The 13,958-nt window shown below is 46.9% G+C and overlaps 1 protein-coding gene across 1 annotated transcript in view; it reads left to right on the top strand.

Annotated features, from left to right (window-relative positions):
* The first annotated feature begins 12,284 nt into the window (after positions 1-12,284).
* LOC139637981 (PH and SEC7 domain-containing protein 1-like) overlaps positions 12,285-13,958 on the top strand; it is a 30,150-nt gene continuing 28,476 nt past the window's right edge. Inside the window, exon 1 of the mRNA XM_071511987.1 lies at positions 12,285-12,625. Within this exon, the coding sequence (XP_071368088.1) occupies positions 12,444-12,625 (182 nt within the window). The 5' untranslated portion in view covers positions 12,285-12,443. The remainder of the gene's footprint in view (positions 12,626-13,958) is intronic.

The following is a 13,958-nucleotide window of genomic DNA, read 5'->3' on the forward strand; positions in this document are numbered from 1 at the left end:
CCATGACAATGAATTTTATTAGATTATTTAATTATGATGCATTATAAACAAACAGATGTATATATTTTATAAATAAAAGTAGCACCTGCTCTTACTAAGTAATTGATGATAGTAAAACTGAACATTTAAATGTTGTGTAAATTACCATCATTTTTGAGAATGGAATCAGCAATGTATTTGAACTATTGATTGAATTTCAAGGGTTTTTTTTTCTAAAATTGGAGATGTACTTGAGCATTTTGGCATGAAACCCTTTGTCAGCATTTCAGCAAAGGCATTCAGGGTGACTTGTGTGAGCGAGTGTGTGTAGCAGTAGATAATGTTTAAATTCTTAGATCACTCACATTGCAGGCAACCCAATGGAGTGCAGAGATATTCCCTCGTTCAATAACGTGTGCGTTCGGCTAATTCAAGTGATTGAAGTGTTAGTGTACAGTAAATCAGGCAGAGCGTGGCAGGTGGCGAGTGGTAATGATCTGCTTCTATTGTGACTCCTGGCACGGCAGTAACACTGTTGCTGTAGTGAGCCCATACCCCACCAGCACCGCTGCCAACTTGGACGGCTCTCAGAAAACAGGGCATTCAAGGGTAGCACTGCAGCACCTAGGATCCAGGATTATGATATGGATAAGGAGAGGAGAGAGGAGGATATCAACTGAATGTTGAATATTGAATTTTGATTGTAGAGTGATTATGTATATCTTTTGCTGTCCCTTCTGCACTGCATATGTGATTCTGTTTGTCCTTGATTGTGTTAGTATGTATGATATTGTCACTACATGCCAGCAAGACAATTCCTTTAACATTTTCCATACACATCCTAGTATGTTTATTTTACTTGACGGTTAAAGCAACTCTGATTCTGATTCAGTTGGCTGTTTCCGGCATCTGGCTGAAAGTAGGAGGGCAGCATTGTTTATGTAGGTCTGTAGTCGTGTTACTGCTCCTACCACAGGCCTTCCTGTAAATCTACACTCCCATCACTCTGGCTGACCGCCAGCACCACTCTCTTCTTCACAAGCGTAATTCTCTCATCCTCTCTTTACTCTGCTTCATCCTGCTTTCCTTTCACTCTCAGTCTCTCTCTCTGCCTGTCTCTGTGTTTCTTGCTCTCTATCTGTTTCTCTCCTTTTTCTCTCTCCCTAGCTTACACTCTCTTTTTCTATCTGTCTCTCTCTCTCTCTCTCTCTCTCTCTCTCTCTCTCTCGACTCTCTTCCTCTCTCTTGTTCTCGCCCACATCTGTTTCAGCTGATGAAGTGATGGATCACAGGGGCACAAATGAAGTTCAGGCTCATCAGCTCTTTCCAGAATCGATACCGGCCAGTGTAGGCTTACAGCTTTTCTCTCTTGGTGGCTACAAATATGACAAATAGTTTCACTAATCAACTGGGTGGCTTCATCCCCAAGCTTGACAAGCCCTGTCACATTTATGACGCTGCCAAGGAGACACTCGTCCTCTTCGCACCCTTTAGAGAATTAGACCCCATGGGGCTACCAACAACTGGACAAAGGCCTTATTGGTGAATGGCCTTAGTTTGGGGGACAGTAGCACTATTCAATTGAGGTGTGAAAATGAGAGAAAGATACAGTGTGACAAATGGAGAGACAGGTAGACAGAGAGAGAGAGAAAGAGAGTGGTTGGTGAGTATGAGCTGGAGAAAGAGAAATATTTTATTGGAATTTAGCTGATGCTTTTACGCAGAGTGACTAACAATTAGTAGAATAAGCTTAATTCCTAGATTCAAAGGTCAAAGCCACAGCAAAGAGCATAACAGATGTTGCTGTGACTTTGTGATTAGGTGAGACAGAAAAATGCTAGGTAAAATAAAATAATAAGAGCCAGGAAGAAAATGTGTCAGTTTGGAAAGGTTGGTGTGACTGAGGCTGGTTAATTTGAAGTGAGGGCAGAAGTCAGTTGGGGTCAAGAGGGGAAAGTTGCTTGCCTTGCATGCCAAATCTCACACAAGTTCTCTTTGTTCTGTCAACTTCAATTTGCAACAAGCACGCTCTCTCCCACTGTTACCATAAGGCAACTCCAATCTGTCGCTGCTGGCAGCAGTCTGGAGTTCACCATCCTCCTTTGAATGATTTTTTTATGCAAGAGATCTGTTGTCTATGGCATTATTGGCACAGAAAGTCGTTTTGCATGACAGATAAACAGAATGTTGACAATTGGACAGCATTCAGCTGGGTTGAGTAGAGTAACTGCCAAGGGATTCTGCTCAGCAAAGAGGAAAAAGTGGCTCAGGCTGTGCTTTAAAAAGAGAATAAATACTAAGAAACTTCTATGATAAGAGTTTGGTCTTTGGTGCATGATGTGTTTGAGCACCCTGGGCGTCCTGCACCAAGTAAGTCATTTCATGGAGGCTGGTGTTTGCCTTGTCAGAAAACTTTTGAGATTTGACAGATACGGGTTGAGAGAGACAGGCGAGCACTGACAGACTGAATAAGCTGCTGCTCATTTGAATAGAGACATATCTTTTCACGAAGTGGTGACAGAGTCCTTGGTTTCCTCCCTACCTGCTGCATCAATGTCAAAGTGATTCCTGAAGATCAAATCAGATCCCCATTTTCCATGACTTTTTCAAGCCTGAACAATCTCTAAGCTAAATCACTTTATAGCTATATGTCAGACTGAATACTGAGCGGTGAATTGTTTCATTCAGAATTTGAATGAAGCCCTGCCACCAGGTCTTATCACTGATGAGTCAGAGAGCAGAGGAGGAAGTGAGGGATAATTTCCTGCTTCCTCTCCCAACAGGATAAGCTCACTTTTCTCTCTGACACCAAGTAACTGCTACCCATCTCATAACAGTAAACTGTATGTCCCAGAGAGAATAATGTATACAGGGGATTCAAGGCTCAATCACTACCTACTGAATGTCATGTGGTTTACTGACCAAATCTGCTAACGTAGGAAGATTTTGTAAGAACTCCAGTCAGTTTCTTAAATGACACATACTTTATACCAAACAAAATAAATGTGACCTGGTGGTTAGATACAAGGTCCTGCTATGTTACAGGTTTGATTTCCACAACAAACTTCATCCCTGTTAAAGTTTCCTAGACCCCCCCTCTCCTCCCAACTGCTCTCAGCTGCCTCTGTGCTCTGACCTCTTTTGTAAAATCTGTACTCTTAGGTGTCCCAATTATGGCAATTGAAGTCCCTAAACATTCCTCTGCTATCTGTAGGATATCAGCAAGTGACCATATTAATGTAAAATATCTGTCAGATATCAGAAAATGGCCATATTTATGTTAAATATCGGTCAAAAACTGCCCTCAATCACATATGAATTTTCAAAAAATGTCTCTACTTGGCAAAGAACAAAGATTGACTAAGAGCTGAGCAAGGAGTCAATGTCACCAGCTGATCGGTCCAGACAAATGGATGGCCAGTCTTCATTGCTTTTCAGTAGAAGTCTCATTCAATGGAGAGAAATACACTGCTAAGCCTATAAACACAGGAGGGCACAATGAGTTTGGGGTATGGGGCATTTACAGTTAGAGCCACTTAAAATCAGAAAGCTGCAAAGTGAATCAGTTGGAATGAAAGCTTTGGGCTTTTTGCCAGAGAAACACTCGCTGTACAGTAATCTAGACAAAAGAGATATCTCTTTTACTGGCATCAAGTGAGTAAATTTATAATTCAAACTGACGAGTTTATGTGCAGGGTACCTGGCATGCTTGTGTAATGCACATCACTGTAACCACTGGCACCGTTTTCACAAATCTTTTTACAGCTAAGCTAGTATTTGACAACATCCATGTGTACAACCTGACCTGTGTGTGTGAATGGCAGGGGTGTGAATTAAATGGACTAGAGTTTACCCTTATGGACTCATCTAAAGCTACGCTGTTTACCATCTTTTTGCACTCTTACCACTTTGGGGCACTCTCCCTCGCATCCACTTTACCTCCCTTCTCCCTTGGTTTACTCCCTTGTTGCTTCTTGTTTGGCAGAGAGTGCTATCCTGTCTAAATATAGAGAACAGAACTGTTATTTATTGGTGTGCGAGTCAATTAGAGTGTTGAACAGGCTCAGTTTGTTTGCACACAACGAGAGACGGGGCCAAGCTGGAAAACTATGCTGCCGGGGAACACATTCGTCCCGCATGTGGATTTCACTTCAAGCCACATCTTTTTAGATCCAAATTTAGACGTCATGTGTTGATGTGTTGATTTTAGCCATGTTGACGTTTACAGATTCATTGTCTCTTCTGTCATCTCTACCCAGTTAGGTGTACACCACAAATACCGGGATGTCCTTTGTGTATCTAGATTCATTTAAGGATTTGAAAAATAACAACTCCCCCTTCCTCTCACACACAGGTATGAAGAATAGGGAGCTGTTGAAGGTGTCCCGTGGGCATGTTTGTCCTCTGGCCATTCAGCCTGTGTGTCTCTGCTCTGCACACAGACGTTCCGGGAGGGAGAAGAAAGACCGTCTAAAAATAAACTGACATCCAGCACCAGCAGATAAACAAGAACCAAACCAACAAATAAAAGGAAGAGGAAAAGGGACAAGGAAGAAACATCCCTTTGTTTTTGTCTCTATCTGTCTCCCTCTCTGACTCTCTCTGCTCCGTTTCTGTTTCTGTTTCTCTCGCTCTCTTTGTCTCTCTCTCGCTCTCATCCTCTCTGTCCTCATTACGCGCTGAGGGGAGGTCATGTCCCAATCTGGAAAAGTCCTTCATCTGTATGTGGAGGTGAGGTCTGCCCCAGAACAGGATGGGGGGAAAGGGGGTTTTGGAGAAGAAGAAGAAGGGACTGCCCGGGGGCACGCGGTCCAGGACAGCCCTGCAGAGCTCCTGTCTCAGCTGGCCGGTCAGACAACCTGCCAGACGGTCACTAAGGCCTCCACAGCTCACCGTCTGGTTCAGGACTGCTCACACAGCCAGTCTCCCTCCAGACACACTGTGAGCTTTCAGATCCAGCAAGCTAACAGCTCCCAGTCCCCCACTGTCACCAAGCGACAGAGTTTACCCTGTGATGGAATCTCTACTGTCCACTCCCCACCGCCATCCTCTTCTGGGAGGGTCACTGCCCCTCACACACCTTCCGGCTCCCAGAGGTTCAGCGAGGAGGAAGTCAGCGATGGGAAGCGGTCTGTGGTCACCTTCAGCTACATTGAGAAAGCCAATGTGAAGACGGTGGACAGTCCACGAAGCTCTGTGTGCCAGAGAGGGACCAGAGAGGAAAGATCCACCCCTTCCCACTTTCGCAAAAGGCTCAGCGACCCGGTTTGGTTTGGGAGTCCAGATTCTTCCTGCAGCTCCAGTCCCAAGCTGGCCTTCCGATCCCCAGGAAGTCACCAGCAGACATTCTCCCCCGGCCTTCGCCAACCCCCCCTTGACCCCATTGGCAGGGCAGCTACTCAGAGGGCTGTGGAGGAGTTTGGCTCCCCCTTGCTGAGGATTAAACTAGCCCATGCACTTGAGCACACCCCAGCCTCACGCTACAACCAACAACCACGCTGCCAGTCCTGGGCTGGGTCCCCTGTTCAGCGTCAAAGCACCTGCACACTCCCGAATGACAATGTCACAGACAGGAGCCAGGCCATTTGTGGCTTGCCTCGGAGCCCAGCTTCAGACCAGCTCTCCTCCCAGTCCAGGCAGTCTGCTTTGGGCACACCTCCTCACTCGAGGCCCGGGTCCTATGTCGAGCCCCAGAGTCCTCTTCACTGGCCAGGACAGGACAGAGCAGCGACAGGCAGTCCGGCCACCCAGAGACGCGTTCACAGGGCCTGTAACAGGAGCGCCTCACCCCAGGGAGCAATCTTCCAACTTGGCAATAATCTAGTTGAGGGCATGAACCAGCTAAGTGACAGCAAACCCTCCTCTCCAGCTCACAGCCCCGAAGTCGCCCGCAGGCTAGCAGAGGAGGCTACCAAAGTATCCTCTATTTTCACAGAGGCAAGGAGGTCCTCATTGCACAATGCTTTAGGTGAGCTCATCGGCGGCTCAAACCCTGGAGAATTTCACAGTTCAACTCCAAATGCACAACATTTTCAGCAGCAAACACTTAAGATGAACATCCCTTTAAACGGCCAGCACACGCCAGCAACTGACAACACTGACTCTCACCAGCCTGAAAACTCTATCTCGCAATCACACTCGCACGAAGCAAACACATATACTAACCATGACACACACCAGGAGGACGGCCTTCAGAACTCCCAGCATCAGAACTCCATCCTAGCGGAGACAGTGGCTCCAGGTTCCCCCGCCCTCCCTTCCCGCTTCCTCCGCCCCTCTCATCCTCCCACTGAACTCAGCTCTCCCATGAGGGACCCCAGGCTACTCCGAGCTGAGCTCCGAGCACCGGACAGCCCCACCCTGCATCGGCGTCAGCTCCCACAGTACACCGGAGACTCCTGGTCCCCTGGCCTGGACAGGAGAGGAGACCTGAGCTGTTTTGAGAGAGGGGACTGCACAGAGCTCGCTCGCAGGCTCTTCATCAATCAGGGTGTTGAGGAGGCACCGGTCAGCTGGACATCCAGGCAACAGTGGGGACAGGTGGAGGAGAGCAGCCCGAGGCCAAGCCCTGACCCTGGTGTTGAGTCCAACTCTATCCCTGCTCCTGCCCGTCAATCCAGACACAGCCGCAGGGCTCTGAGCCCCACGGCCCAGCAGAAACGAGCTGAGCAGAGGAGGAGGGAGGTCCTGCTTCTGGGGCCGGTGGTGCTGGACTCCCCAGAGGAGGATGAGGGTTGTGATGAGGATGAAGAGGGCGATGAGATGGAGGGATACGGGGCAGGGCAGCAGCCACGCCTGCTGAGGGTCGAAGAGCCTCCAGAGGTGGACCAGAACGGAGCGATGGGAGGGTCATCCTCGCGGAGCTCCAGTGGGGTGACGGGCAGCTTAGGGGACAGGGACTGTGTGTCTCCAGAGTCCAGTCAGTCCAGTCACCAGAGCAATGAGACCGGGGCTGCCACCTCAGGAATACAGGTCAGCACTGGATGAAATCTTATTTACACCCTATAAATATGATCTGAGTACAACAGATAATGGAAATCACAAAGCTTTGAACCATAATGTTTGTTTTGATACTGTGTACCTCATGAACTGAAAATGTAGAGAATGTAGAGTTTATACCATACTGTGTAACATTACGAGTTAAATTCTCTCTCTGTATGTATTTTCCAGACGGACAGTGGCAGCGCAGTGCCCGGGCCTTCGCTCCACTGTCAAAGGATAGCGCGTGCCAAGTGGGAGTTTTTATTCGGGACCCCTGCTGAGGAGGCTGCCAGCAGGGGGGAGAAAAGTGAGAGCATGCACACCACAATTTCCTCTAGCAACTGTAACTTCACTGCAGATCAGCCTTCATGTTATTGGAGTAGAAAATTTAAGGGATTTTTTACTCCTTTCTGCCCTTCTTCATGAGGCAGAATTTGAATTGGAGCCAGTGGAGATGGTATAGAGAAGGCTGCCAAGTAGCACTGCTGGGCTAGTGTGTCAATGTCACTGTATGTCCTTTAGGAAACCATACTTATAATATGAGGATGCTGTGCTTTTAAATATATTTTATGATACTGGATCAACTATGAGAGCAAGTGAAGAATTGAAATGTGTTTACTGTGTAGTCAGAACAGAACATTAGCAAATGTAGCATTGGAATGCTGATTACATTTCTCAAAGTAATAAGGGTTATATTTCATTTTCTGCAGACTCCCTGGAAGCCTCCACAGCTCCTCCCAGTGGTAACTCCAGTGAGTCTCCCACTCCGACTCCCCCTTGCTCCCTGCCTCTCCTCTCTGCCAATCATGAGGTGCAGCATGTGGAGGTGGAGCTGGTGACCCCTCCCCCTGCTGTGGCCGGGACGTCGCCCAAAACCGGCATCATTCGGCGGACCCTGAAGTATTCAGAAACTGACCTGGATGCCGTCCCACTACGCTGCTACCGCGAGACGGACATAGACGAGGTGCTACTGGCTGAACAGGAAGATGCTGACTCTGCATTCGGTAGTAACCGCAGCGTATTGGGCACCTCGGGTACAGGCAGCAGCCCTCTGGGCGGCCTGGCCTATGAGAGGACAGACGGGGAGGAGGTGGGAGGAGCCAGAAGGCAGGAGGAGGGGGAGGAGGAGGAAGAGGAGGAGGAAGAGGAGGAGGAAGAAGAAATGGTGAGCTGGGCCAGTGTGAGGATGCAAGGAGACGACAGGAAAAGGCAGTATGCAGCCCAGGAGGAGCCAGAGGTGTTTGGACACCTGCTGAAAAGGTGAGCATGATCACATGTGTGCAGAAAAACAGACATACGAATACATACACACGCTTATACATATATACACAGGTCTGTACACACATGCATGCACACACACACACAAACACACACATGAAGTTCAAAAATACATTAGGCAGGATTTTCCCTTGACCCATATTTTGATCTCTATTTTGATCTCACCCGCAGCCTAGTTTCACAAGTAGACCACAAACCAGTTTGGTGGCATTTTTTGCATCAATTAGACACAACTTTTTTACAGTATATTATACAGCGTGGCACAGACTGTCACAATATGATGTCCAGGTGAAAGACCTATTTTTTAGATCTTCTCTTGGTTAAAATGCATTTAAACAAAACACTGCAATGTTGTTTTTTCCTAAAATCTCCCTCTGTCTCTCCAGACCACTGGAAACTTTCTTCGACAACCACCACCCTGCCCTGAAATCCCCCATCTTGGTCTCCGGTCCTCGCCGTGCCTCAGAGGACACGTTCAGCCGCCATTTTGAGAGCATCATGGAGTCTCACCGGGCCAAGGGGACGTCTTACAACAGCCTGGACAGCGAGGAGCTGCTGACCTCCAGCACCCAGACTGTCCTGACCTTTGACCTGCCCACGCTAACCCCGGCCATCCAGGGACCGGTCTGCCAGAGCGCCCGGCAGATCGTCCAGCTCAGCTTCGCCCCGCTGGCTCACGATGAGAGGCCCAGTCTCTCTGATTCTATCCTCACCGTAACGGGGGACTCGGACGCCACCCGCGCCCCGTCCAGTGAGAGGCTGAGCAGCGGTTCAGATGACACGCCGCCGAGAGGAGGAGAGCCGGCGCGGCTAGGGAGCAGCTGGTACAGCAACCCCTCTTTCTCCTTCCCCAGGTGAGTTAGCATGTGCTGTTGGTGGAGAAGAAAACAAACAGCAGTCAAGGTGTATTTTTATGTCTTGTGAATTAGTAGGAATGCGGCAGGTAGGCAATGTTGACAATTGAAATGCAGGTGATTCATGCTTTGGTGATTTTACCAAGCTAAACTAAGGTGTGTACCATGTTCTCACAACATTATGGGTTTAAACCTGGCCTTTGTTGTCATCATGCCCTCTGTCACTTTCTCCTATCTTTCCTGTCACTCTCCAAACTGCAAAGAATAATAATATTAGAAATATGAGGATTGTATCAATCATTCAGTGTTATTGACAACATCATATAATCTATACACATATCTAGATCAGCATTCAGTCATATACATAGAGTATGTACCACATACAAATATATTTTCACATTCTCAGGCACACAGAGAGAAAAAACCATAACAAATGAAACTGCAGCTATTAGAGGAATCCAAAGTATGTTGTTTTGTTTTTTTTGAAATTATAAACTGTTGAAACATGAGTAACTTTCAAAGTTTTTCCTTTGGATGAACTGTATCTTACTGCCTCTGTTGTAGTAGTGGAAGGAACTTCATAAGCAGTTACAAATTAAAGTGTTTTTGATAATAATTTAATGTTAATGCCTTTTTGATTGCATTTTTCTGAGGTCAGTAGCCCAGTAATGGAGCGTTGTCAGTCTCCAGATAAATGAGTCTCAGTCTGTGCCATTCTCCTTGCACAGAGCAGCGCTGCAGTGCTATTCTGGAGCAGAGTGGCTTGGAGTGAAGGTCGCTAGAAGGCTGCCTGTGGTCCCTCTGCTGTCTGGCAGGCAGGCGGTGGATGTGTGCTATGTGTGTGTGTGTCTGTGTGAGTGAGTGTGTGTGTGTCCATCTGTGCATATTTCCATGTATGTATGAGTGTGAGTATGTGCGTGCATGTGTGTTTGTGAGTGCTTACATGGATGTATGTGTGAAGTGCATGCTTGTGTGTGTGTGTGTGTGTGTGTGTGTTAGATGGCTCCTGTAGGCAAGTTAGACAGAGGCAGATGGCTGCTGCAGCAGTGAAGGACTCACCTTCACAGTCAAAGGCCCAAAGACTCCATTATAACTCTCCCTGGACTCTCCCTGGATACCTGAAAATCAAGGGACTTTATTTTATATCCAGAATCCTTTGTCTTTTTGTCATATGCTGTATTCTCATTTCATATCATCACTAAAACAGTTGCTTTCTAAATCCATCCTACTCCCCACAAGATATGCGATACAGTCTGAAGTGTGGTTGAGGTTAGGGACAAGTGTCTGTTTCTCTGTAATAATCACTTATGGTAAAGAAATGACCGCTACAGTGCTTGTGTGTGGCAGTGAGGTGGACTGGCTTGGTGAATGTCACCCTAACTTGGTGTGACAGCACTGCAGAGGTACAGTGACTGCACCGGGTCACCTTGTCTCTCAGACCACTAGATGGCGAGAGAGGACCACAGTCACACCACTCAAGTGCTTTGTGATACCAAGGGTGAAGCTAATGCAGGTGGGCACTTTCAGCAGCAACAATGACAAACATTATTTCTTTATTATACATTTTTCCCCTTTTTGCCCAGTATGCTATCCACATTGATTTTGTTCTTTTTAACCGGTCCAAAATCCCTGCTGCAGTCTGTAAGGGAGGGTAAGTGTGTGTGTGTGTGTGTGTGTGTGTGTGTATAAGGAGGGGGGGGGGGTACATATTGTGGCTTGTGAGTCTTGGTATTTGGGTACTGTGGATAATTAGGCCAGTCCTAGTTGTCCTCCACCATCCTGCTAGTAACAGTACTGAGTATGTGTGTCTTTCCACAACCATTCAATTTTCTGTCTTCTGCCATTTATTGAACAGTGGCTCGATTGTGTGTGTAGCTGGAAAAGCTCTGTCCACTGACACAAAAACAAAACATAATCCAGACTGAACTGATCAATGCACAAATACTGTCCGAAAGGGTCAAAAACAGTACAGAGGCTTCAGTATAAAAGCCCCTATCCAAGATGTTATTGAGTGTATTTGAAGTTATACTCACAGATTAGGTATGGCCAGGATTTTCCACAACTTCCAGATCACTTAAATCCCTTTATATGAGAACCAATACATGCTGGACTAGTAAGGTAAATGTTTACATTACACCGGTGTTATCAGACTTCCGTGACCAGCCCAACTCTCGCAGCCCTGGAGCAGTGGAATCCAGGAGCCTGACAACAGGGCAAATATTTCTGAAGGCTTGTCCATACTTTGATAAAAGTTGGAATTTCACTCCCCCCAACGCCACCCCTCCCTTCCCTCACATCACCCTTTTGAGACGGTCTGTGCTGTTAGACAGAGGCTCATTGTGCGGAGCTGGCCATTGGACTGAGAGAGGGGGTCCAATTATGCGATGATAGACCGTTGAAGCAGAGTCTGACACTAGGAATTCTCTCAGGACCCCGGCATTGTGCTAGCTCTTGAAGAGACAATGCTAACAGGTGGCAGAAAGGAGACTATAGTACAGTACTGGCCTAATCTAACTAGTTATCCACACTGAACACATTCCTCATGCCAGCCCTGATGAAGCGCATGCTGTAAACAGACGCCACAATTGCCACAATGTTTACAGAAGGCCAACCTATACTTTCCCTTGGGCAGTCGTGGTTGTAGAGGAAACAATATGGAGGCACGCACCTAGTGGATATTTCTGGGAGTTTCAACCTGACACCTTGTATCTTTGTTTTCTCTGTAGGTGTGCAAAAAGCTCACAGCAGAAACAAGGTAGACTAGAATGTATACAACACCCAAAAGGATGCAAATACTGAGTGTGTGTAATTGGAGATAGGGAGAAAGAGGAATGAATGGAGGGAGGGAGGGAGGGACAGAGGGAGAGGGGGGGGTAGAGGGATTTTGGGCGAAAGACAAGCCAAGTTTCATGCCATGCTTAGAATCCAAGGTCAGCAGGGGACAGTGCTAAAGTTTACACAGTGGAAGAGGGAGGGAGAAAGGGAGAAAGAGAGAGAGAGAGGGAAAGAGAGAGAGAGGGAGGAGTGCAAAGAGGAACAGAAACAACACCAAACAGACTGAGAGGGAAAAAGACAGAGAGGGAGAGGCACCGCAGGACAAACAGCTCCTTTACTTGGGGGGAGGAAATTTGCTGTGAAGATCAAATGACAGCAAACAGAGGGGGGAAAGTGAGAAAGGGGAGAAAAAAGGACTCATGAAGTTCCTCTTTACTTCAGACAGACTCAAAGCCAGGCGGAGGAATGTCCTAATCTGTGGGCCTGTAGGGGCCGACTACAGGTGTCGCACAGCATTCGCGTGGCACTAACTTTTCTGCGTGGAAAGACAGAGAGTGGGGCGACTAGTGAGTGGTGATGCGGTCGGGTTATGGGGCCAGGAGGAGAGGAGGGGTCAGTCGGGTGAGCAGTCTGAGGCACGGGGCCGGGCAGGGGACAGGGACAGGGACGGCAGGGAACACGCCCTCCGTCTTCTGCTGTCATGGCTCAGTTGCGGTCGGAGAGGAGAGGTATTTGCCGGTTAGGCGGTCCCGCCACAGGTAAGCTCCCACCCATGAACCTGTCGCTCCTGTCTCTCATGCAACTTACAGATATTTGAATATTTTCTTTGGCCGGATGGAAAATTCAAATGGTGTTCTGTTTTTAGCTGTCAGAAGTTATGAGGACTGGTCAGGTTTATTTGCAAGTTTTATGTTGCAACAGGCCTGTTACCTTCTATTTCGTAACATCTGAGAAGGAATTGGCTGTGGTGGATGCTGCAGGACTGATACTTGATCCAGAGTAAATGTAGGTTGAAGAACTTGGAACTATGGACTATATGATGGCTTACTGTACCACTACTGAACCTAGAGGCCTGTTTAGTAAGGCTGCAGATTTGAAATGTGTGAAATTACCTCTGCACTCACCTCAGATTTTCTTCTGTGTACTCTGTGAAACCAAAGTTGACCATTGAACGGCCGTAGCTTTCTTCACCAGTCAGCCCGTGTTATTATTTGCAGTATTTGCTCTGGTGAGATTTGCCTGACTCATAGATAAGGATGTGTCAGTGTGGGATGCAAGGCTCTGCACTGTGTGTTGTGGGTTTTCTTGGCTTGTTCCGCCGTCAATAGATCCAAACGCGAGCTCCGCTTGTTCAGGAAGTGTTGCTGTTTCTTGCTTTTTTGGAATACAAATCTGAGCTGTTGGATTGTCATTGTTTTCTTTGGCTGGCGTGACAAGAATGGTTACACAGCTTTCAACTGTGCAGCAGCGACGCTCAGCATCCCCTGAAAAACATGTCGAATTCTAAGTGCATGAACTCAGAGACCTCGTTTCTATCATCCATATTCTAACAGAAGCCAGAGAAGTTCTCTGCTGGCTCCAAGGTGACATAACATGCTTAAATTATTATCACAGAATAATTCAGATATAATAAGTTCTGCACTTCTGAACTTGCTAATGCTTTGAAGAGGCTTAATGAGGAAATGATAAGAGAAAGCAAGGAAATGGGCGGAAAGGGGGAGATTTTGAGAGGCGGTATTATTCAAGTGTATGATAACCATGTGAATATGGAATAGTTTGGAAAAGTTCTGTTATACTTTATGCTACACCTAAATGAGTGCAAAAATAAATAACACCATTACTGCATTTATTAACACTTTGACCTCTAACTCTTGTACTTAGCCTTTTTTTAACTCTACTTCTGCATATTTGCACTCATTGTTTTCCTTTCTGCTCTCTAACATCAAAAACTCTTTAATTTGTAAATTTTTCATGATCTCCCTCTGCCTTTCTTCTCCCTGTCTATATGTCTATTTCCATCCTGTCATACTCCTCCTTCCCACCTCCCTCTCTGCTAATATTACTACTAAATCCCCTTTTATCTCTGTAATC

This window comes from Centroberyx affinis, unplaced genomic scaffold (genome assembly GCF_046629955.1).
Source record: "Centroberyx affinis isolate AG114_WGS23_722 - 3 ecotype Tasmania unplaced genomic scaffold, CSIRO-AGI_Caff_v1 ptg006025l_1, whole genome shotgun sequence".
Classification (NCBI taxonomy): Eukaryota; Metazoa; Chordata; class Actinopteri; order Beryciformes; family Berycidae; genus Centroberyx; species Centroberyx affinis.